The sequence below is a fragment of the Rana temporaria genome, chromosome 7 (assembly GCF_905171775.1).
Source record: "Rana temporaria chromosome 7, aRanTem1.1, whole genome shotgun sequence".
Lineage (NCBI taxonomy): Eukaryota > Metazoa > Chordata > Amphibia > Anura > Ranidae > Rana > Rana temporaria.
This window is the reverse complement of record NC_053495.1, coordinates 184,241,439-184,265,913: the sequence shown is the minus strand read 5'-3', so window position 1 is coordinate 184,265,913 and position 24,475 is coordinate 184,241,439. Positions and strand designations below refer to the sequence as shown.

General features: G+C 40.4%; 1 protein-coding gene across 39 annotated transcripts in view; it reads left to right on the top strand.

Annotated features, from left to right (window-relative positions):
• Positions 1 to 24,475, top strand: part of ADGRL2 (adhesion G protein-coupled receptor L2) — a 258,675-nt gene that overhangs the window by 33,638 nt on the left and 200,562 nt on the right. For all 39 annotated transcript variants that reach the window (XM_040360598.1, XM_040360600.1, XM_040360602.1 and 36 more), the window contains exon 2: positions 16,350 to 16,516. In XM_040360598.1, the coding sequence (XP_040216532.1) occupies positions 16,444 to 16,516 (73 nt within the window). In that variant the 5' untranslated portion in view covers positions 16,350 to 16,443. The remainder of the gene's footprint in view (positions 1 to 16,349; positions 16,517 to 24,475) is intronic.

The following is a 24,475-nucleotide window of genomic DNA, read 5'->3' as shown; positions in this document are numbered from 1 at the left end:
CACGCTTAATTTGATATGCTCAGTGACAGGTGTACTTTCTTCCTATTGCAAAACTTTAGTGGATGTCCATGTCTTGGAACAGTGAAAAAAACAGTAAATCTCATCAGTCGGAGATTGTGGTTATGTGTGTGTGTGTATGTGTATATATATATATATATATATATATATATATATATATATATATATATATATATATATATATATATATATATATATATAATTATTTAATATGCTATTTTGCCTTTTTTTGGTAGCTACCTTGTGTATGCGATGTATTTATTACATGCTCCGTTATGGGTGCAATGCAAAATCGCTCTCTTGTCGGCGGGAAGTTAAAATGACGCTTTATTAGTAAACCTTTGCGTTTCATAGGAGAGTGGATTTGTCAGCTGAACACAAAAACTGCATTAGTGTCTGTAAAACATGAGCTACCAATTTGTTCGGATAACTGTTTTAAAATAAATTACGGTACATACGGAAGTGGTCATCCCCAAGCTGCAGTCACAGGGGACATTATTTTATTTTTTTCTTTGTTGTGGTGTGTGTGTGTTTTTTTTTCTTTCTCCGGCCTGCTTCATGCCTTTTGCTTTTGGCAGAGAAAATGATGCGTCTCTGCTCCTGCGGCCTCTTGGGATATCCCCGTCACAAATCCCTGGAGGTTTCAGGAGCAGGAGGGCAGACCCTGGCTGCAATAAACCAGAAAAGACAGCAGGCTTCCAACGACGTAGGAGAAGGGAAGAGACTCGGCGTGTGGAAACGGAGAAGTGGATCGAAGCAGGACAACTCTTCGCTGTGTGTGTGTGTGTGTGTGTGTGTTTTTTTTTTTTTTGTGTGTGAAGTTAACCCTAAAAATAAAGGTAAAAGGGAATAGAACAAATGAGGCATTGGGGCGTAGTTTCTTTTTAAAGTGGATGTTAAAAGGTCATGTAATCTTAAACATGTTTACTGTTCTTTCCATAATGTTCAATCTCTTTAATTTTGCGACCTTCATTAAAAATAATACCTAGTGATTCCGCCATGAAGTGCTTTTTTAAAAAAAAAATTAAATGTTATTTATTATTTTATTTTTTTGTATACCCTTACTTTTATTGTGACCCCGTTCTGTACTTGTCTTGTAGTTCCTGCATTGCGACTCTGTGACATGCACTTGAAGTGGAGACTATAAGCTGCCATACCAGGCATGTTCCACTGTTGTTTATGTGAAAGTCGGTCCAAAAAGAGCTTCTTACAGGAGAGAGGTTCTTTTTCTTAGTGTTACTAAGCCCAGGACCCTGCATTCAATATATCTTGTGTCCAACAGTACACAGAACATGGAAATGCAGTTATAGTAGTAAATATAAACTGCTTAACATCTTTTCTAATCAGCAGTATATACCGTAGCCGTCTTGTGACTCAGTGTCTGGTTAAAGCTTGTATGAGCAGTTTTCATTCTCCCCTGACCGTCCTATGAGGCTGGAGGACCATTGACCCTCTGTCTGGACAGTGCCGATTGGCCCTGTGCTGATCAGATCCCCCCCCCCCCCCCAAAAAAAAACCTCTCTGGTAGTACACACCAATCTGAGCATGTGCAGCTTGCCCCCAGGGCTCTGTTCTATCAGCAAATTGGGGACAGTAGAAGGAGGGGCAGGATCAAACTGCCTTTTTACACAATGCAGAGGATGCACAATGCAGAGGATTAACCCCTTAGTTTCCACAATGACTATAACGAGCATTCTTTACTGCATATAAATACTGATTTTACTGTTGTGGGTTTAGTGACACATTAAATGACAACTGTATGTCAATATGACCACTAGATATGGCGATGGGCAGACAATGGAGAGACCTTGACTTTTCTTGTAAAAGTTGAGCGTGTTCTGTTCCCTCCAACATTCCAAGCCATCCAGTTGGACCTTGAATATCATGGGTAACCTCACTGACCAATAGGTAGGCTAAGGAGGTGTAACCAGTCAAGGCCAAATTAAACTTTTGAAAAGAAAAATTAAGATTTAAATTGGAGCTGCGCCGAAATTTCACTGAGTATTTACTGCATCTAATGACTGATTTTACTGTTGTGGATTTAGTAATACTTTAACTCCGAAATAATGAACAATTTAGATTTTCCAATGAGAAGGTTGTAATGTGGATGGGCACCTTATATATCTATTTTCCTGTATGTGGAGGAAGTGAACCTAGCTCTGCGTTTTGAAGTGCTCGATTTTATGCTGAAGACGTTTTATTTTATTTTTTTTATACGTCTTTAGTGACTTGTTTTCCCCAAATGACTAATTCTCCTCGCATTTGAAGGCATTCTAACCTCCTGAGTACCTGTCACTTGAGTCCGGCCTAGTTGTCCTCTCAGGTTTCAGGCCATCTTTGCCTGATGGATGTTATGCCGCGGCTTTATAACGTCCTGGCCCCGCTCTTTGCGAGTGGCACGAAATCCGAGGACACAACATGTAGTTTAATCTGTCCTGCGTGATATCCTAGATTCCTGTATAATCAGCCCTAGGGTGCAGAGCGAGGTGAGAGCCTGCAAGCATCCCTTCTGTGTTTGTCTCAATAGATCCGCCAATCTGCAAACATTATCAATTTGCCCTTGTGTATTGAGCGGCGTGGGAGGGAGAAGCGGCAAGCTGAAAGGGAGAAATCTATTGAAAACAGCTGGAGGTCTCCCAGAGTTCTCTTTTTCGGCTTTGCAAGTTTCATGTACAGTCGACCCGTGTGTATTTGTTTTTTTTTTTTTTTTTTTTTTTTTTTTGAGAATCGTTGTCTCTTCTTGCGATTCAGGAAGTTTAGGGAAATTCCAGCTCTGGGGAAACAATAAATTTAAAGAACTTGCTTATCGGGGGGGGGGATATTTTTTCCAATTCTTTTGTGTGAAAAATGTATTTTCCCATGCAGTCTACGTGCAAATCGGAGCTATAAGCCAATAATGCCAAACTATCTCCAGTATGGCCCAATAGAAGCAAGCATTGTTTCATGTTTGAGGACCAATTGTGATATAGATGCACCTGAAAACAGAGTGTTGTCACCCTAGGTCTAAAAGTTTGTTACAGGCAGGATCTCCAGGTAAGAAAATGGGGGGGGGGGGGAATAATGTAGCCACCAAACGGGACCCCCAGTTTGATTGCATCAATATTCGGTAGCCTTGAGTACCAAATTATAGCTGCTGTCCAGCATAAAAATACTAATGGTTTGTTCAGTCCTCATTTGCAGTTTGGAGGAGCGGTAACAACACAAGCCCAAGCCGTGTTTTTGCGGCAAGATTTATGTTCACTGACGTGCAAGTCGGATCAACCGCTAAGCACAACCTATTCAACTGAATGGGGCTGCTCCGCAACTTCACCATGTCACCACCCCTACTTTCTACCTCGTCCAATCTGAGAAAGCAAAGCTTCTCTAAATGGCGCCTGTGCCTAGTGGTCAACCTCTTGTGTCCATAATGCAGCAGGGCAGCTACTCGGCATGGGACCCGAAAGCTTGTGGAAATCACTGTACTAGTGGTGTCTACTTCAGTGATTTCCAGTTTCCAGGGGCATCGGCCAACTATGGTATGGTAACTATTGGGGTTACACCTACCGATACTAGTATCGATATCGAGAAGCTCCCTATGCTTGAGCCGATACCTGAGCAGTCAGGGGTGATCGGTGCTGCGGTGGTGGGAGTTACAAGCACCGATCTCCCAGTATAGGTTTCAACAAAGCAGCTGACAGCCACTCCCCCCCCCCCCCCCTGCAGCTTTTAGCTGCTTTATTGAAATCTTTACAGGGAGATCAGTGCTTTTAACTCCCCCGACCGCTGCACTGATCATCCTTAACTGTTCCCTGTGTCCTTTTCTTTGTTGTCCTGCCTGTCCTTCATGCTCCTCCGGTCCCCCCCTGTCTTGGAGCCGTCAGGATGGAGAACGGAGGAGGGAGCCGGTAAATATGTTCACTGACTGTCCATTCATGAGCATCGTAAATTGTGTTTACAGTGCTTCAGTTTATGAATGAAGAGGAGCCTCTGTTTCCTGTCCATTCATCTTCAGTGCAGCTGAGGCTGCAGAGAAAAGGACTGGGGAATCTGAGTCCTCATCTCCCCTTTTGGGAAAGGGACTGTCAAGAGTCTGTTTTGACCCCTGATATCTCACTAAAGCCCCCCAAACAGGGCTGATAAAAAAAAAAATACAAAATTGTACTGTAATAAAGATAAAAAAATAAAAATTCTGACACGTCACGTGACAACATTAAAGCATCGGTAATCGCCATCGGTAAGTACTGGGGGGGGGGGGGGGGGGAGTATCAGTACTTGTACTCGGTCTTAAAGTGGTACCGGTGCAACCCTAGTAACAATAGTTTTGGCAAAGTTGCTGTACACATTGGTCTTGTACAGGTTGATTCCCATATAAACAAGGCCTTTTAGTTCCTCTAACCATCTCCTGATTTTGTAGATGCCAATTTTTTTTTTTTTTCCCCTTATCTTTGAATTTAATGCAGAACGCCAACATGGAGCGCAAATATGGCTTTCTAATAGTGAAGTGTATTTAAAACCGTATCTGTTGCCCATGTTGTGATACACCAAGAATACATTTTTTTGTCGAGTTACTGAAAGATCCACCTAAAAGGAAGTTCATTTTGAAGATGTCCATTTTCAATGTACTAGTAGGAACGGGCTTTAGATGAACTTGTTTTTGCCAATCGGCTTTATTAATCTGTCTCTGTGGAACTTTGTTTTTATTTTATTTTTTATCTCCTGCAGCCATTTTTTATTTTTATTTTTTTCCATAAAGACTAAAACAAAATTGTGCAAGTCACACCGCTTTCTCCTCCCAAGCATCAGAAGTCTTTGTGATTTCTTTTCAATCTTGGCTTTACTATGGCCAACTCCTTGTTGATATTGATGACCCAGTATGACACATCTTAAGTCATTATTATTTCATTTAGTGGCTGTATGTATAGACCAAGTGGGAATCTGACTATCGATTGGCTGAATGGCTTGTAACATTGATTTATGAGTCAAGGATTTTGTGTGCTGAGCCAAACACAGTAGAGATTGCATCTTATGTGCCCATTGATTTTGTTTCAGATTTCACTTCGGAGTAATTAGGCTATGATCTCACAGATGTTAACATTAAATTCACTTTCTGTACAAAACAAATCTCTTGGATAGTGCGGAATTTCTTTGCATGCTGCCATGTTTGCAGGAGGCTGGCCAGATGTGGTTGGTCGCGGTGCATGTAATTGAAGTTTCGCTATATGCCTCCTTGGAAAAAGATTTTGGAAAGGAAAAGATATATATCATGGGTGCTCAACCTGTGGCCCTCCAGCTGTTGTGGAACTACAAGTCCCACAATGCCTTTGGGAGTCATGCTTGTAACTATCGGCCTTGCAATGCCTTATGGGACTTGTATTTCTGCAACAGCTGGAGGACCACAGGTTGAGTACTTATGTTCTACGTGGTTAAATGGCCAACTTTTGGCCCGACTGCCATTTAAAAACTGTAGCCCTTCTTGAGTTTTTGTAGCAGGTAGCGATCCACCCTTCAGCCTACTGTGCATTATTTGGCCTTTGTCAGATTGCGTTGCTGTAAAGGCCATGTGCCTTTTTTTTATTTATTTTTTTGCTTTGCGGAAAATGTTCCGATTGCTAAAAATGTGTTCCTGTAACCTGTGGGCAGGCATTGCTTTAGTAACAATGAAAACAACCCTTACCTCTTGCAATGGGTCCAACTCCTCGCTCTAAGTGCTTCCTGCTCATTTTGCCTACAACAGGTAGGCAAACATCGACCCTCCAGCTGTTTTGGAACTACAAGTCCCATGAGACTTTGCAATACTCTGACAACCACAATTGTGACTCGCAGAGGCATGATGGAACTTGTACTTCTGCAACAGCTGTAGGGCATAGCCTGGCCTTAGAAGATAATAAAGAAGGTGATATGCTTGCCCTATTCCTTACACCCACAGGCTTCCTAGTCTTTGTGACCAGCCATCTTGAAGCCTCTTCCCTTTTTTTGCTGCCCAACCTGTCACAGCGCTCCGACAACTAAAACAATGCAGGACCAGCAGTCCTATATTGTACATGTGGATGTTGAGGGGCCATTTCACAACTTGAGATTGTTTGCACAGTTGTGGAAAGTGCCTGCTGCTGGGTAGCAAGGAATAAAAAAAACGATATTACCCTAATGAATGGTATTTCTCTTCCCTGGAGTTCAAGCTTTGAAGGGGAACTAAACCCACCCTATCCTTTACAGACAACTTTCCTGTCGTAGGCCGACAACACTTGCTGCTATCTAAAGAACAGCAGTGTCACCTTAGGCTCCTCTCCTGGCGTGGGATAAAAAGACCTCTCTTCTCTTCACATATCTATTGCATAGGGGGGGTGATACATGATAAAATGTAGAATTTGCCAGTTTTGTAAATCTGCCCTGATAACCACTTCTGAGCAGGTGGTGCATATGACCACACCTGCATACCCGTGTGTCTCTCTTCCTGCCAATACCTGGGGGACAAAGAAACCCAAGAAAGTGACATGTCGCCTTCCACAATAAAATAGGTTTATGCAAAGCTTTAATGCTGCAGCTGACAATCTCATCCCCTAACGTCACCTCTCTTGCCCCCCCCCCCGCCTCTCAGCAGACGGCAAGCTCCGCACCAGCCTCGTCATCCAAAATTCAGGTTGTTAGTTTTCAGTTTCTCTTTTTTTTGTTCCAGATGTCTTCACGGTTAGCACAGCGCAAGATATTTGGAAATTGGGGAATACGATCTGTTTGTATCACCAGATAAAGAGCCGTCTTAATAGATGCAGCTGCAGAAATGCCTTTAAGCCTGCCTGTGGTGTCCAACAGTATTAGCATATTTAACTTGCTTCTCAGCAGGGCACTAAGATGTAACAGTTGTAATTGACTTAAAGAATCTCTTCCATTTCCTTTTCACCCCCCCCCTCAGACTCGGCGAACTGGAGATGTCTTATTAGCCGCCGATCACCAATACGTGATCCAGAGGAGGCATAAATCATTAATAGGCTCTGCATTAACGTAATGCAGTTTAAAGGCAGAAGCGGGAAGTGAGGGGTGCAGCCACTTAGTACTGAGTTACGCGAATGTACGGGAGGAAGGTGACTGTTCCACTGGAGGGATGGCTGCCTACGGCCTAGTGGGGGGTGGTGGGGGGTGGTGGGGGGGGGGGGAACGTAGGTAAGAGGCCTGTATTATAGCATCACTGCTTACAAAAAGAGTATTACGTGAAGCTGGAAGCCATCCTTGAGCAGCAGCAATGCTTTTCTGTAAAATAATAATGTGATTGAAATAGAGTAGAAAGAGTTTGTATATGTGGACCTGTGGCATTGTTAAAAGCTCCGATGTTGAGAGGTCTGGGAAACTTTTGTGGTTTCAGTCTTTAGCAGGGGACTGCGGGAGTTTGGGGTACTTTTTCATACTTCAGGCTCAAGGACTACCGGCCTACTTGTGCCTGGAGGGATTGGAAAATTCCTGTTGGGTATTTTTAAGTTTTAAGATGGTTCATGATTAATGAAGGGGCCAAAAATCCTTCTAATGGATGTTTAAAAAAAAAAGTGTACGTGCATTGGATAATTATGCTGTTTTGGTGGCTTTGGTGGAGGAAGGGATAGCACCTGAGGACTAAGGAGCACCTTATCTTAGAAGCTTGGGAGGGTGGACACAGCAGTAACTGACCTAAAGTAATCCTAACTGGTCTATGTCATCATCTAAGAATGCTCAGTTGGAATGTGTTCCAAGGTCCTTATAGATATTCAAAGGTTCCAATTGGCGAATGCACTCCCTGCTGGCTCCCTTAGGGCAGAGGCAGCTGATAGATGACCAGATAGAGATTGCATATTCTTCTGAACGTCCACTAAGTATTGGAGATAGGAATTCACCATACAGAGTTCAGAAGATAACTTTCAGTGAAATATGCTTAATTGCTTAAATAGCAAAAACAAAATGTAGTCTTGTCATTATGATGAGTCATTTTCTAACCACCCGGAGGCAAAAAATGTAATTCCGCTTTCTGAGAGTGATTTTTATGTTGCTCAATAGTCGCTTTTGAAGAGGTATTTCTCAAAAAATGGAGGACATCGAAAAGGAATGATTGTCAGTAAACACCAGGTGTTGGTTTTGAAATTGTGCTAGAGATGACAGTTCTGATTGGATTGTTTACCATGGGTCACACGTTTTTTATACAGTTTATATATTGAGCACCCCCTCCCCCCCCCCACAAGAATTATCAGTGGACCATAGCTGGTAGTCCTGCCACATCTTCAGCACTGCGAGGAGAATTGTGCCTCAGACAATAAATTCAATTTAATAATTGAACATAAAATATATTAACAGAAATGATTATGTAGCTTGGTTCAGGGTTGGCGGGAATCTGTATCCTCTCAGTAGAAGAAGCCTGGCGCCAAAGGCCTTATCACCACAGGTCTTTTCTATCAGATTATTGAATTCTGAAAAATAATTTAATGAAATGTGTACACCGGTCAACATTATGTGGGTTATCTTAAAGATAACAGATGTTTATGGCATTTTCAGAAGCCATTTTCAGTTGAGTTAATAATGTCCTTCCTGTTTTTTATGAGTCTGTAGTCCATTTTCTCTCTGCAGTCCTAAAACATACTGGTAGATTATTTGGCCACTTTAAAATGAACAGTGCACCTGGTGCTCGTCTTTTCAAATCTTTGGCCTGGCCTCCTATTTTAATAATGTTTGAAGTGCCACAAAGATCAATGAATCCTCAGAATTTTTTTTTCCTGCGTATTAAGCTACGGCTTAAAACACATGCAAAATGTTGGAAGAAAAGTAAATTTCTAAAGTGAAAAAAAAAAAATCCCAATTGTAAAGTTAAATAGAAAACAAGTTCCAAAAGACCTGTAGAAAGAAGTGTGTTGCTCAAATTTCTATCCATATGGTAAATTTGTGGGCTTCTGACCATCATGCAAATATGAGCTTGTTTGCTATCCCATTCTAAAACCTAATAATATGGAGATGGCACCCTTTTTTTGAAGCTGTAATGGTCTCCACTCTTCTGGGAAGGCTTTAACACAAAACATTTGAGTGCGTCTGTAGGCTTTTGTGTCCATTCAATCCAACATCAGCCAAAGAGCATATGTGAGGTCAAATATTAATGTTGGATGAGCAGACCTGGCCTACAATTGGCATTGCGTTCATCCCAAATGGGTTGTGGCCCACAAAGAGCCCTGACCCCAATCCTCTTGAAGCTCCTCCAATGGCGGGAGGCGGGACTGGGCGTAACTGCGAGCGGAACGGTACACTCGGCTGTCTTTTTCGGCGACGCTCGTTCCCTCCGAGGCAGTTATTCGGCGTATAACACGCACCCACGCTTTCCTTATGATTTTAAGGGGAAAAAAGTGCGTGTTATATGCCAATAAATACGTTAATTATTTGGAAGGGTGGTTACATACATTTGGTCATATAATGTAGATGTGATGGCTGGCCATAGCTGGTTCAAATCTTGGCTGGTTAGGCAGGGGCAGGAACCATCTATTGGCAAGCTTTATTGTCGATCCATCAATCAACTTCAGTACCAACAGCATACCAGATTTTTACATAATTATTGGCAGCGGCTGTAGCTGCCAGCAATAATTGGTTCTCCCGTGTTTGCAAGAACGAAAATCGTAACTATGGCCTGCCTTAGAGTACCTATAGTGTGCACTGGATGTATATTAGCCATAACAAATTAAATATATTAATTTACAATCAGCTGCAGGAAGCTAATTTGTAAATTTCTATTTTGTGCGTACTGCTATGGTTGGCATTATAGAGAAGACTTGCGAAACTGGATATGATGTAAGCCTCCAGGTTAGCTTTATCTAAACTGAGTTCTCTCTTATTCTGACCCTAACTTTAGGGTTTTGCCTTTGTGAGGGGTTAGCCCGGCAGCGGGTGTGTGTGACCCCTGGAAGGGTTCAGCACACAAACATTAGGCACAGCAGACAGTGGTAGGAGGAAAACAAAAAGGTGCGGTTTTATTTTAACTACATACAAATAAAAATATGACAGAAAACAAAAATACAAAAATAAATCCTGGTCAACTTGACCTGCTCGCTATACACGTTGGTGTCACTAACAACTGGGTACAGCCTTGTGCTGCCCCAGTCCCTGACTCCCTGCTGTTTAAATTGCTTAGCAATAGCCACACAGGCTTGGTCTCACCGCACAGACATCACACTCCCCAGACTATCCACACAGATCTGGTTCCAGGTTGAAGCATATCTCTCTGCCTGCTGGGAGTTTTTGTAGAGGACCTAATGAGCCCACCTAATTCAGCTGGGCTTATCAAGTCCTCCCAGCACTCCCCCTAGCGGTATAAACTGGCATGAAGCCTGAACCTAGGGGATATATACACTGCATCCTGGATGCAACCAGGGAATTTAACCTGCCTGCTGCCACACTTTGTGGTTCTATCCCCAGAATCAAAGTGGAAATGACCAGTTTTCTTTTGGGGAAAATGGTGAATCCAATTTAGCAGTATGAAACACATGACCAGTAAGTGGTATACAAAAGACTCATGCCGAGTACACACGATCGGAATTCCTGACAAAAGTTTTATGTGAGCTTTTGGTCGGAAATTCCGACAGCAAAAATTTGAGAGCTGGTTCTCAAATTTTCCAATGGGGAAAAGTTCTTGTCGGAAATTCCAATAGTCTGTATGCAATTCCGACGCGCAATAAAAACACGCATGCTCATGATCGTGCAGAAGAGCCAGACTGGCTATTGAACGTAATTTTGCTCGGCTCATCATATTGTACGTCTTCACGTTCTTGACGGTCAGAATTTCGGACAACATTTGTGTGACCGTGTGTATGCAACACAAGTTCGAGCCAACATTCCGTCGGGGGGGAAAAAAAATCCACGGTTTTCTTGTCGGAATTTCCGATCGTGTGTACGTGGCATAAGGGCTTTATTTATCCCAACAACACCTTCCAACACATGTCAATAATACAGGCTACTGCATGAGGGTTAACATGGGTTAAAATGTCTTTCTGAAGACCTGCACTCATTTCTAACCCCGACTAGCTGTTTGACCTCTGTTTGTGGTGTTGGTTTATTGGCTGCTTATTCATCCATTGCTGACAGTATGATAATTTAGACTCGTCTTCTGTTTTTATTGTTCTGCCTCACTGTTGTATGGAGAGGGCTTTGCAGCTGAATCAATAGATAGGACACATAAGTGAATATAGATTGTACCCGTGTGACCCACTTATGCAGAAGGTGTTAATGTGTCTAGCAGAGTGAAGACATGCCTTGAATGTCTCCTCCTTCACCACTAACATGGACCATATGGCCTTTATTTGGTCACGTTTTCCAAGGTTCTTCTTTAAATTATCACTGCTCTCTTTTAGTGTGTGTGTTGGGGGAAGTGGAAATGTGTTTTTAATTATATTGTCTGAGGAAGTCAATGTTAGACCTGTCCACACGTCTTCTCAATTTTTTCTTTATGTCCATCTTTTTAGCCTTAAGCTGTTCATCACCTGAGCTTGAACATATGTATCTATTTGTAATACGTTCTTGTTGGGTTCCTGATGCACAGAAGTGGACACATTAATGATGAGTAGACAAGCCAGTCAGGTTAATTTAGGAGCCCACATTCAGGAAATGGTGGATAGGTACATGCCTCAGTTGATGACACTAGAAAAGGTTTAAACAAGACTTCGGAGCCCACTGAACTATATTTTATTTATTTCGTTCTTTTATTTTAAACATATGAAGCTTTAGTCTTGGCTTACAATTTGGTGGCCAAGTAGACCTTTTATGGAAATGTTGTCCATTGTTTGTTGGCATGGCTAGTCGTTTTCTATTATTTTCCATTAGATGTCATATTATCCAGCTGTTTTTGTGTTTGTTTTCTGCTTGTTGTAGAGCTTCTTGTTGTGCTCGTGGGAGTGTGCTTGTTCGCAAATTTTGGCGACCACACTGTATAAAAGACCAATGATATGTCACATTGCTCTTGTTCAGGGCAAACGGCAGAATCTGAATAACCTGGGGTATAAATTAAAATGATCTAATTGATACCTGAAGTACATCTGGCCAAATGGTAAATTTGCAAATGGGGTTTCCTAGCCAACCTGACAACTGCAAAAACAAGTTGTCAATTTTTATAACTGCTGTCACCTGGAAGAGCCGGGAAGAGTATGCATTCTGGCATCCATAGCATTTCTATTACAAGGTCTTCTTCAGGTGTAACTAAACATATATGTACCATTCAATATGCACAGCACCATCTGGTGGCTGAAGGGGACAATCCCACACTGGGTACTCCTGGAAAGGTGGCAAGGTATGCAGGGTTCATATTTTTGTGTGATTTCAGATCTGCCAACAATGCTGTACAAAAGAAAAGCCAAATAGGAATACCAAAGTTTTTTAATTATGTTGTATCTCACTAATGTTTGGAGGTACTTCCTGGGATTGTTTAAGCTACCTCTAGGACTATACTTTATTTGGACACTTCCAGTGTTAAGAGGGAGCACAAGGTGTCTGTGCACAAACCCTTAAAAAAAGGTGCTTTACCAATTTTTGGCAAAGCAGCAGGTTGGCTTTACCCCCCATATTCCCCCTCCCATCCTCAGCAGTATGTACTTGCTATGTTACCATTGTACCCTTCCCATTCTGTTTGGCATGAGAACCTGAAGGATATACTTGGTAGCTCATGTGACTCTATATTACTTCAGTGGGCCTATTGGCCAGGGGCCTTGTCTATATTCCCCTCTAACATGTACCTGTAAACAAGGGGTGCTGCAGCGACTACCAGCTGGTTACTGGAAACATCACAGATAAATGCGCACATTTGTCAGCACACCAAGGATCCTCAAATATCATCCATAGGCTTTTATTGCAGAAAGATCACATTACATGAGCAAGTGCAACGTTTCGGCGCTTCGCATGCTTGACGAAGGGGTCCTGTGAGGCTCCGAAATATTGCGCTTGCTCAAGTGATGTGATCTTTCTGCAATAAAAACCTTTGGACGAAATTTAAGGATCCTTGGTGTGCTGGCAAATATGTGCATCTATTGGCAGGGGGGGGTGGGTCTGTACCCCTGGGTAAGCAACATCTCCAGTGATTCATAGGGTACAGACTGCTTTCGATCATGGTAGCTGAATGGAGCAGCATAGTAATTGAAGCACGATAACTATGAGGAATGCATGGGGAAATCACAAGGTCACTTTAAAGCAGGCATGTACAAATTAAACTCGAATTCCGAATCTAATCTGTCCAAATTGCCAGAAGGCAATTTTTAAATGCCAAGCTTTAAAAAATGGGTAGCAGGTGTCTCCTTTTTTCAAGTTGAGCCTCAATGAGTTTTTACCAGAAATGCAGTCTGCAGTGTCCATTATTCTGAGCTGAGAGCCATGTGTGGGAGGGGTAAAAATACGAGTCCATTTTCTTTATATGACCCAAAGATCGCCTCTCGTTTTTGATTCCTGATCATCCTTCAAACATGTCTGAAATATTACATGCATATAATAGGGTCCGTGTAAACAGTCTATTTTCAGTAAGACTAAAAATGCTTCAGCACATTACAGGCAGCACGGTTAAAGGGAGAGCTGTCGGAGCGGAGAGATAGATTCCGGTAATTCATTGGTGAAGCACAGAAAGGGAGAGAGAAGATCGTGCTAAGCAGCAAGGCATTAACAGGCTTTTTATATGTCAGCGTTCTAGCATATATGATAGGCCTTTTACTCAACAAAGGAAGATCATGATAAGATCTTTGCTGAAAAGATTCTAGTACGGGTTCATATCAAAAATGTCTGTATTTTGTCCGGGTTGCTGACGTTTGGAAGGAAATTTATGATAGATTGTTTGGAAGGCACGGAAATATTTTTCAGTAATTTCATGTGCAGCATTTTAAGTGGTGAGTTTATTGTATGTATTAATCGGATCGGAAGGACAAAAAAAAAAAAAAACGCACTAGATATGGTTCGCAGATAGGAAGAGGCTTTATTTTCCCGCGGGGAGACATGGCTGGATATGGGGGGGGGGGACATGGCTGGATATGGGGGGGGGACATGGCTGGATATGGGGGGGACATGGCTGCATCTGTGGGGGGACATGGCTGCATCTGTGGGGGGACATGGCTGCATTTGGGGACACATTTTAAAAAAAAGTATCGGTACTTGTACTTGGTCCTAAAAAAGTGGTATCGGGACAACCCTAGTAATATGCATGACCACCATCTCTGATGGTCAATAAACATGGCGATAAAAGACCAAACAATTGGCGTTGTTGGCAAGCTAACCAAATGCCAATTGTTTAGTCACTTGTCGCGATGTTGATTGACCATCGGAGATTGTGGTCATGTGTATTACTTCTGTCTTTTGTGAGTATTGATTTGGCTATTGGGTTTCTTTTTAATAAACCTTGTGTAATGTACTAGGCGATTGCGGCCCCTGTGTTCTTGTACTGGGTTCCATGGAACCCTATGGTTCCTCCAGAGGTTGCTACAGGTTCTTTGTGCTGTGGCTGTTTGACCTTTCATCAAATGGTGCCTACATAGTTCGGGGCCCAATGCCACTTGGCCAAGCCTGTAAGGGTGGAATATTACCAACTCTTTGGGGGGGGGGGGGGCGTTATTCTTACTGGCTACAAATATAAGGGGCATTCTTCCATGAGAGATCAAATAAATAAAATGTTATATGGGTTCCCTTTTTGTCCCTAACATTTTTTTCTGTGGTTCTTCTGATAAAAAAATAAATAAAAAAAAAACAGGCCGGTCTAAGGCAAAGTGGCAACCATATCCAGGCTGATGAATTTTATGCATACTTTTTTAATTTTCTTGTTGGACTGCTTTGTGTGTGGCCTTTTACGTTTTCATGAGATTGAGGTGCTCCCTTCTTCAGGGTGTGGTGGATTCTGAAATCTGTGTTTGAGCTGGATCTGAGACCTAAGCTGTGATAGCTTTCCCAGTGTGTACAGGTCTCCATAGATCTAATGATTTAGAGCTATGCTGTGAGTTGAGGTGCAGGTTTTCTTTCTTCCCTTTTTTTTTCAGGAACAGGTGCATTGCATGTGTGTTGTAGTGTGTGCGTTTTTCAAGTTAGAGTGGCCATTTACCAAGGGTTGACAGCCATTGACCATGTTAACACATGTTGCATGTTTTTATATGCGTTTTTGAGGCTGTGTTGACTTCTTTAGACCCAACGTTCTAAAATTCGGGAAAAAATTACATGCCTTATTTTTTTTTAAATGCACTGCAGCTCTGAGATGGGAACAGACTCTGTTTTCATTATGGGGGAAGATGGAGATATGCATTCTAGCACTTTAAAGCATGTCGGTGTAAATGGGCCCTCTTAAGTAGGAGTCTGATCTGCTGCTAAGGGTTTCTGCCCACCATTGCTCTTTCTTTCTGCAAGTCTGATTAGTATTTCACAATACCAAAAGCTTCTGTATCTGGAATGCAGCTAGCATTCCGTAATTGTATATGCGCTGTTGAGCAGAAAGCGCATTTAAATATGTTTTTTACTTTAGTTCATGTTCCCACGTGTCTTATGTTGTAAATGACTACAGATTGTTTAATGTAAAAAAGAAAACTTGCAGAATGTCTACTCCCAGACAACGCATACTTTCTTTCTATTTTCTATGCACATAACATTAGTTAGGTTCCATGATCGGCTGTGACTCCATTTTGTTTGTGTTGACTTTTAGTCTTTCCTTTGTAGTGTGACATATTGTGTTGTCTGAACTTTAGGGGAAGAATTTTAGCTTGACAGGCTGAACTCTTCTTAGGAATGCACAGAATCTTAAGGGTTATTTAAGCATTATTCTTCCTATTGTCTAACAACCATGTACCATATGTAAATGTAGCATTACATCTCGGCTGGAATATCCTGTTTTAACATACTTAATTTTTGCGCTCTGAGTCAAGGAAGTCATGGGGTCGGTTAAAGTGCACCAGTCCCCTAAATACTGGTGACAAGTGAATCATGGATTCCAATCTTTTGGTTGAGCAATAAAGCTGGCTGTGTAATGAATTTATATGCTGAAATCTCGTTGCACCAGCTTGCAAAATGGCTACCTCTTCTGTTATCACTGGTGATTCCAGTTCTTGGTAAATAAAAGGGACTAACATCTCTGAGGGAAACCCTGGCAGTGTTGGCTTTCAAAATGGCTTCCAAACTAGACTTTAAACACCTTTTCTAGAAGTAAGCAACCTCTGAGACAATTGGCAGCAGTAGACTATATATTAGAGCACTACATTTGGCATCAAAATGACTGCCTTGGTGTACCACAGAAACATCACACTTCTGTATTAAATTTGTTCAGCTTCTAAAATGGCTGCTTGTGATTTATATAGTTGCTCTTTAATGCATGTTTTTTTCCTTGTGTATTATCCCACTGAATATCTATTGTTCTCTTTCAGGCATGAATAATGTCTACCCCTCTCCTCAATGAAGTTGGTCTTCTCTGACTGGATTCTTTAAGGAATACAAAGAAATCATTACGAGGGATCAATAATGGTGTCTCCTGGCGGCAGAATGCAAACCCATTGGTTGTTCCTTCTTATCGCCATCTTGCAGTGTACAGAAGGTAAGAGTCTCTTTCTAATAAATGACAGCAGGGCTGTTAATGGTTCTGACAAGTTGTTTCTTGATTTGTGATTTATGCAGGTCATGGACTGCAACTTTTTCTGTTGTGTAAATGTAGCGTTCTAAGAAAAAAAAAATGGATTTGAAGGGACACAGGTCTAACAGAGTACAGAGCAATATGTAAAGTGTTGTAAACCTGGACAACCAATCAGCAACCTTCTTTTATTCTCTGTGGTAGTTGAGGGTGCCATGAGTATTGGCCACCGTCCTTCTCCTTGCATTTTGGAATAAGCCAGGCCATTACAGAGTATTATCTACCTGAGGTAGGCTTTATAATGAACGGCTCAAAAAAAAAACACTCTATTTCCTAAAATGTGAAGAGAAATGTCAGACGCTGACTTATTCCGAAATGTGGTGATAAAAGCATTGCCGGTGTCATAGACTTGGTGGCCTGTAGCAACCAATGGGATCAGCTTAGCATAGTCATTGAACAATAATTTGAAGAATTGCTACAGAGTATTGTTGTGTCCACATTACCCGTTTTGAAGGCCAACTCGGTTAACAGTTGAGTTTGGCATGGCCCCTGGCAAGCTGGAATACATATATACACATTGGCTGGTTCTTGTATCTCTGTAGGATTTAAGTGGCAAAATCATCAGAATTGCCAGTCCTGCCCATTGTAGAGCCAAATGACACATTGGTGCCACATTACCAATAGACCATACCATGCCTGGTTACCCCAGGATTTTAGTAGAGCATATCCTGACTGGTTCAAGGATTTCAGTCGCCTAGGACCAATCTATGATCCCTCCGATTTCACCATCCCTCAACATTTGCTCTGAGCCATCTGGCATTACCCAAAACCGAGTACCACCTTATGCCCAGGACGTTCTACCAAAAGGTTCCTTTAGTATAAAAATAATTAGGAACTCTGCCTTGTTGCAAGTAGTGGACACAAGAAGGGATATCCTGCCATCAAGACCTCAGAGATCAGAGTCTAGCAGAAGGTTCAAGCTGCTGGTGCCCACCCTAACATTCCTATTAGGTTGAGATGTACCTGAAAGACTCGGTTTGACTCTGTTTGCCTTTGAATTTTTGTCTTAAGTTCAAAAATTAGGTTGTCCTCTTATCCGTTTTTAGACGCAGCTCCTGCAAAGCTGACTTGCTAAAAATACACATTTCAATAATCTTGGAAACCGCCAACCTGTGACAAAATAATGCCTTTACGTTATTATCAATTTGATTTGCATTCCTCAAATGTGAACTTGGCGTCACAAATTTACATGTCTTTCAAGCTACCTTTTAACTTTAAACCACAAATTCTCAAGACTGCGATATTTGCAGCACTGTGGGGTTAATCGCAGGACAGCTTCCTTTTTTTTTTTTTTTTCAATTTGTGTTTTTTTTTCTTTTTTTCTCCTGTATATTTTTTTTTTCTGGTCCCAAGGTTGTAATTCATCAGTCACAAAATCTGCTTCTCCCGCAGGTGACACGCCATGCTGATAGCGATACCAGACACCCGTGTGGGTGCTGGATTATGGATTGAAATTCTTGTTTATCTTTAGGCAGAAGTCATTCCTGGGATTCGGTTGTCTAAAGGCACAGAGGTCTTTTTGTGTCTGTAGTAACATGAATCTTTGTTTAGATTGAACGTGAAGGATTGTGTTTTTTGACATCCCTTCTGTATTATTAATCTGCTTGCTACTTCTCTAACTGGAAGTCAAGTCAACAATAAACAGTTTGGTGTTTTTTTTTATGTTTCTTGCTAATCAATGCATCATTGTAATTCTCAACCAAAAAAAGTTGGAAAGGACCCAACTTTTGTTTTCTCTGATGTGTTTTAGGAACACTCCACCACTAAAGGACTTTTATCATAAGTCACTGATTCAAGGTCCCCTACTACAATATCCTGGCCGCATTACCCTAGTGATCAGTTTAACAAAAAATACACCACTTGGAACATATTCCCTAAAAAAAAAAAAAAAAATCATATGTAACCTGAGAATTGAATTGTACATTCCAAAAGGACAGCAGATTCATTTTAGTTTATTTTTACAACATATTCTAGAGGTTTTTAAAGAACAGTAAGACGTTGAGAGTATCTCTCTACAGTTTCATGGAGGGGTTATACTGCTGTGTGAGCCTAATGTAGATCTGTCTTCCCCTGCTGTGTATAGCCTAAGCTGCCGGCTCTTAAGGAGCACAGCTTGCAGGAAGTGTGTTTACGGAGTTAATTCTAGTGACTTTGAGCGTGATTGCTGAATCCCCGGACTTTCAAAACTGCACTCTTCCTACTTCGTTTCGTGCAGTTCTTATTTTAGTACGGATATTCCTAGGACACGTCTAGTGTGTTTGTACATTCGTTATTATTTTGAGAGCTAAAGATTAAAAATATTCAAGGTATTTATTTTATTTTACATTTAAGTCTGATTTTAAATATTAAAGTTGAATCCATGAACTTGCAAACTGTGCTCTTCCTACTTTTTAATTGTGCAGTTTTTATTTTGGTACTATATTTTTGAAGGACACTTAGTGTGTTTTGTGTGATCTTGTTTTTATGTAGGGGGCTAAAATATTAAACCTTTCAATATATTCAGTAGGGTGCACCAAAATAAAAATTCTGGACCGAAACCTAAAATTAAGGATGCACTTGGCCGAAAACTGAAATGGACAGGTAGTTTTGCAAGACCAGCAACATATTTAATACATTTTGAATTGATATACAAGCGATGTCTTGATATACCAGTAGTGCCATGTCACAACTGAGCATAAAAGTGAAAAAAGGCGCCTCTAAGTGTAGCAATATGGTTACATTTAATGAAGGTAAAACATTTTTAGAAACGTACATGGTTGATGATTAAAACGGGCACATCTAAGTATGCGCACATCCGAGATAAAGCTGTCCACATAGACCATTCTCCACACCGCCATTGACTTTATCCCCTTAATGCTGCACTCCACGAGCGGTTCAAGCCTCTTTCAGATCGCCCTACTGCAGGGTTAGTCTTCATTGGTCACGATTGCAGACTGTCAGCGATGAAAGCCGGCAGTGAGGAGAGTGGTCTGTGTGGATCGCTTTACCCCGGATTACTGCATACTTGGATGTGCCTCTTTTATTCATTAACCATGTGATTTGCTAAATGTTGTACATTCATTAAATGTAACCGTATTGCTACACTTGGAGTCGCCTCTCTTCTCTTTTATACTCTGTTGGATTTTGCTTCTAATCCCCCTGTGTAGGCTTCCATTTGTGGATGAACATTTTATGGTTACACAACATTTCTATAATCTTTTTATATGGACTATAAACTGAAGGACTTGTGAATAACTGGTTGTGGAACGAATCATTTGAGTTTCCATTATTTCTTATGGGGAAATTTGCTTTGATATACAAGTGCTTTGGATTACAAGCATGTATGAATTCTGCTTGCAATCCAAGGTTTTACTGTATAATTATATTATGTAAGACTTTTTTTTTTTATATCATGAATTGAAATTCATATGAATATAATATCTGCACCTTTTCAAGCAATAGTCTGCTTTCGCACTGAGCAGTTTTTGAAGCACTTTTGCGTTTATAAAAAAATAAAAACTGCAAGAAAAGCTCAAGAAAAACGCATCCCTTTAAATGCTATGTATGTCTTCACTCACACTGGTCTGTTGCAGTGTTAAAAATCCTGCTTGCCGCATTTTTGGTGCATATTTTGGTTAGTTATAAAAAAATGCACCAAAACAACCCTCCCCATTAAAATGCTCTGAAAATGAGGCACCGTGTTGTGTTTTTGATGTATTTTTTGAGTCGCGTGACCTATGAAAAACACACTGTAAACACAGTAAAATTGCACACGTTTTTCGACGGCCATTATCGACTTTTTATGTCCTCATGATCATTTGTCATAGAAATTTTTGACAAATATATTGACAAATGGTTTGAAAATTAAATCCTTAATAAGTGGCAAGAAATGGAAGGAAAATCCTATTGAACACATTTTCAACAGCAGAAAATGTGTGAATTTTGTTTTATTAAAGAGATAATTTTAGTGACGAGGTGAAGATCAGCCACCCATTTATTTACAGTTTTCTGTTAAAAAAATTAAGTTGATTTCGGAGCAATCTTTGACCTTTGCTGCGGGAAGGGTGAGGAACAGTTCAGCCACTTTGAATGGACTGGGTTTCTAATAGCTAATTAACCTACAGCAAATAAATTGCATAGCTACATGACTGTGGTGTTCATATAAAAAAAAGTGTGTGTTTTGCTTCAGCTATTGTGATTTTTTTTTTTTTTTATAAGTCGCATTTAAATGGAAATTGTAGGTATGTTGCAGTTGCAGGAATGCACGCCAGTTGTCGGTGGGTGATTATTTTAAACCATGTATACGAGGGATTAGGCACTTGAGGGGGTTCTATTACACAAGGAGGATGTGTACTCAAAAACATCAAATTTCAAAACTCTCTCTCTAATCCGCCAGAAGAAATATTTCAGTTTAAGTTCTTAAACACCAAAAATAATTGTTATAAGAAAAAAAATCTGGAATGTTGCGTTCTTGCAGCCACTTTTGTAGAACTTTAGGCTTGGTTGGGTTATAACAAGCTGTTTTTGAAAGTCCTTCCTTTACTCTCTGATTACAAGGGATCATATTGGCATCTTTTGATATGACATTTAAAGGGTCACATCAACCAAAACTGTTTGCTAGATGCTGGCGTTTTAAACCAACCATCAATTTTTTTTTTTTTTCTTAAAGCACAACTCAAAAAAAATTCCTCGCTGTGGGCAAGGGTTAATTGCTCATTTTAGGTCTTTGGAACAAAAAAGATTTACTTGTTGATATTACCCTCCTCCACGCTGCTAGACCGGTCCCCACAACGGTCCCTCCACCATGCTCTAGCAGTCTAGAATTCGAACATCAAGACCAAAACTGGGTCTATAGTGCTTCATTGGACGGGATGACGCAAAGGAACAGTCTACCACTGACCCGGAGGATCCGCTAAGTAAAAGTGTTTCTTCTCCCCTAGACAAAACAAGCAATTTAACCCTTACAGTGCGGGTGCAACACATCAAGAGATCATTTTAAAAATGTTGCTAGAGTTGGACTTTAAATTTTGTAAGAACAGAGTTTCTGGTTTAACATAGCTGCTGTGGCCTTTTATGAGGGGCTCCAACTCTTCTGGAATTTTATTTTTCATTTTATTTTTCTCCATTTATTTTATTATTCTATGACGAATGCAATTAAAGATCAAGGACCATGCATCAGTCAATAAGAACAGGCTTAGACGCATACCGCATAAGCAACAGGATGACTGATCCAGATAGGCTCTGTCCATAGCTAAACTGAATACTTTTGGATAAACCAACTTTTTAATATTTATTTTTGTCATGGAAAAATACATGTAGAGGTTTAAAAAAAATATATATTTTATATGCCTGTGGAAAAAGCAAGCAGTTTTACCCCCATCGTTTTTTTATTGCTATAGGTTACCATTGTCTCTTTGGCACAGAAAGCGTTGGGAAATCCCAAAATTTTTAGGTTTTTACAGGAACACGATATTCCAATAAGGACACCTGTTCAATTGAAAAAAGAAGGGATTTCCCATTGTTTGGAAGAGCTTTTTTCAAAATAAGAGAAACACGTATTTTAATGAACATCATCAAATTCGAGGTACACCGAATGGTGCACTTGGCTGAAAACCTAAATGACAGTTATCTATCCTATCTATCCTATCTATCCTATCTATCCTATCTATCCTATCTATCCTATCTATCCTATCTATCCTATCTATCCTATCTATCCTATCTATCCTATCTATCCTATCTATCCTATCTATCCTATCTATCCTATCTATCCTATCTATCCTATCTATCCTATCTATCTATCTATCTATCTATCTAATCATTTTGTATTCGGCTTTTGAATACCATGAATTTAAAAGAGTAGGAATTTGTCGGCCATTATTGGCTCCTTTAGCGCAGGAAAAGCGCAAGAAAAATGTATCCCTTTTTAAATTCTATGTATGTTTTCACACTGGTTCATTGCACTTCCGTTGTGGTGTTAAAATCCTGCCTGCTGCATTTTTGGTCAAAACCGCACCTCCCCGTGTTACATTTTTAATGCGTTTTTTGAGTCGCATGACCTATGAAAAAGCACACCATAAGAACAGTAAAATGGAGGCAAAATCGTGTGCGTTTTCTGCGCTTTTGTCTGTACCTTTTTCCTTTTATCAGCAAAATGCCGATAACGCTATATATTTCGCCTGCCGAAATTTCGCGCCATCTCTACAGCAAATACTGCGTATAATTTGGCTTGTTTGTAATCTTTGAGCTGATCAGTCTCCTCGTTTGTTCAATTTTTGCCCCCCAGCAAAAAGCCTCAAGCTTAGTATCTGTTCAGTTCTACAGACATGCAAGTGGAGTTAAAGTTTTTTATTTATTTTTTTAAGAGCGAGAGAATTAAATATCTAGGTAAAATCATGAGTTATTTCTTGAGGTAAGAACATTGTACAAGCTTCATATGTGGATATTAAGATGGCTTAGGGCCACAAAAGCCACGTGAAAGCACATTCACGTCGCTTACAGCTTACTCGAGGATAGGGAATCAGCGCCAAAGGCAACACCGTAAAAATTAGTAGCACCTAATATGAATGAAAAAGTGTTCAACTGGAAATAAGCGTTTGTGCTAAAGACGTGAACTTGGATGACTGTTGGAGCTGTCCCTTCTAACTTCGTAATGGAAATGTTGTGTACTTCTTTTTTTTTTTTTTTTTTGTCTGTAAGATCGTGCAGCTGTTTCAGAAAATGAAATTAATTCCCCGCTGCTAATCTTGTATGTTTTCTGTATAATTTTAAGGGATTGCAGGTGTCTGCAAATTACTCATTATGCCATAATGAATATTTTTCCCTTTGCTCAGAATATTAGACATGGCTAATCTATCACACTCCAGCTGTTGAGGAACTACAAGATGCAGCAGGTCCTGAAGGCCTTGTTACATTTTACAGGGAAAGGGGGGGAAAAAAAAAATATTGTTGGACAGCAACTTTGTAGTATGGCTGGCCTACAAGAGAGATTTATGGGGTTCTGCTACCTGACTGAGAAATAGATCTCAAAATTGCCAGAGATTGACCCCTGTATGTCAAGCAATAGATTCTTATGGAATAAACACACTGCAGCAGGGCGGCTAGATAAACCATACATGTTTGACATTACACCATCATGCATCGTGAATCACAGGTCTCTGCTTAGCCTGTAAACTTAAGCTGGTTTTCAAGTGTCAATGGATAATGGGTGAATCGTTTGTTCTTTGAGGGAATAAAAAAATTCTTTTATGTAACCCAACCCATAATCTACCTGTGCGTGATGCAGTTTGTGTCAGTGATTCTACGCTTTGAAGAGTCAGATCCAAGTCCGTTAATATCATAACGATGCTTTATTAGGAAACATAGAAAGTTTGAAAAAATTCTATACGTTCTGAAAGAAAAATTCTGGTTCAAGACTTTTATCTTGAGGAAAGGAAAGTAAACGGTAAAACCAAAATGTTTTCCGTACAGTCAAAATGTTACAATTTTAATTAGGGCTGCAGCTAATGATTATTTTCATAATCGATTAGTTGGCCGATTTATTATTTTGATGAATCGTTTAATAACCTTTTAAAAAAAAAATAGAATTTTGCTGCGATTTGCATTTTTAAATATTTTTTGGGCCAATTTGTTGTTGGGCTGATTAAAAAAACCAAATTGCTGTAAAAACACGATGCATGCTTTTCTACAGCTTATGCATTGAAGTATATTGAGCCAAAAAAAACAAAATCGCACCGTTTTTGTGTTTTTAAGTCCTTGCCCTTTCCAAATACGCAGAAAATGAAAAAAGCATGGATGTGAACGTGTCCCATAGGAAACCATGTAAATGAACTGTAGTGTGTTTCTGCAAAAAAGCGCCAAAAAAACAGAGGTGTGACCCAGACCTGAGAT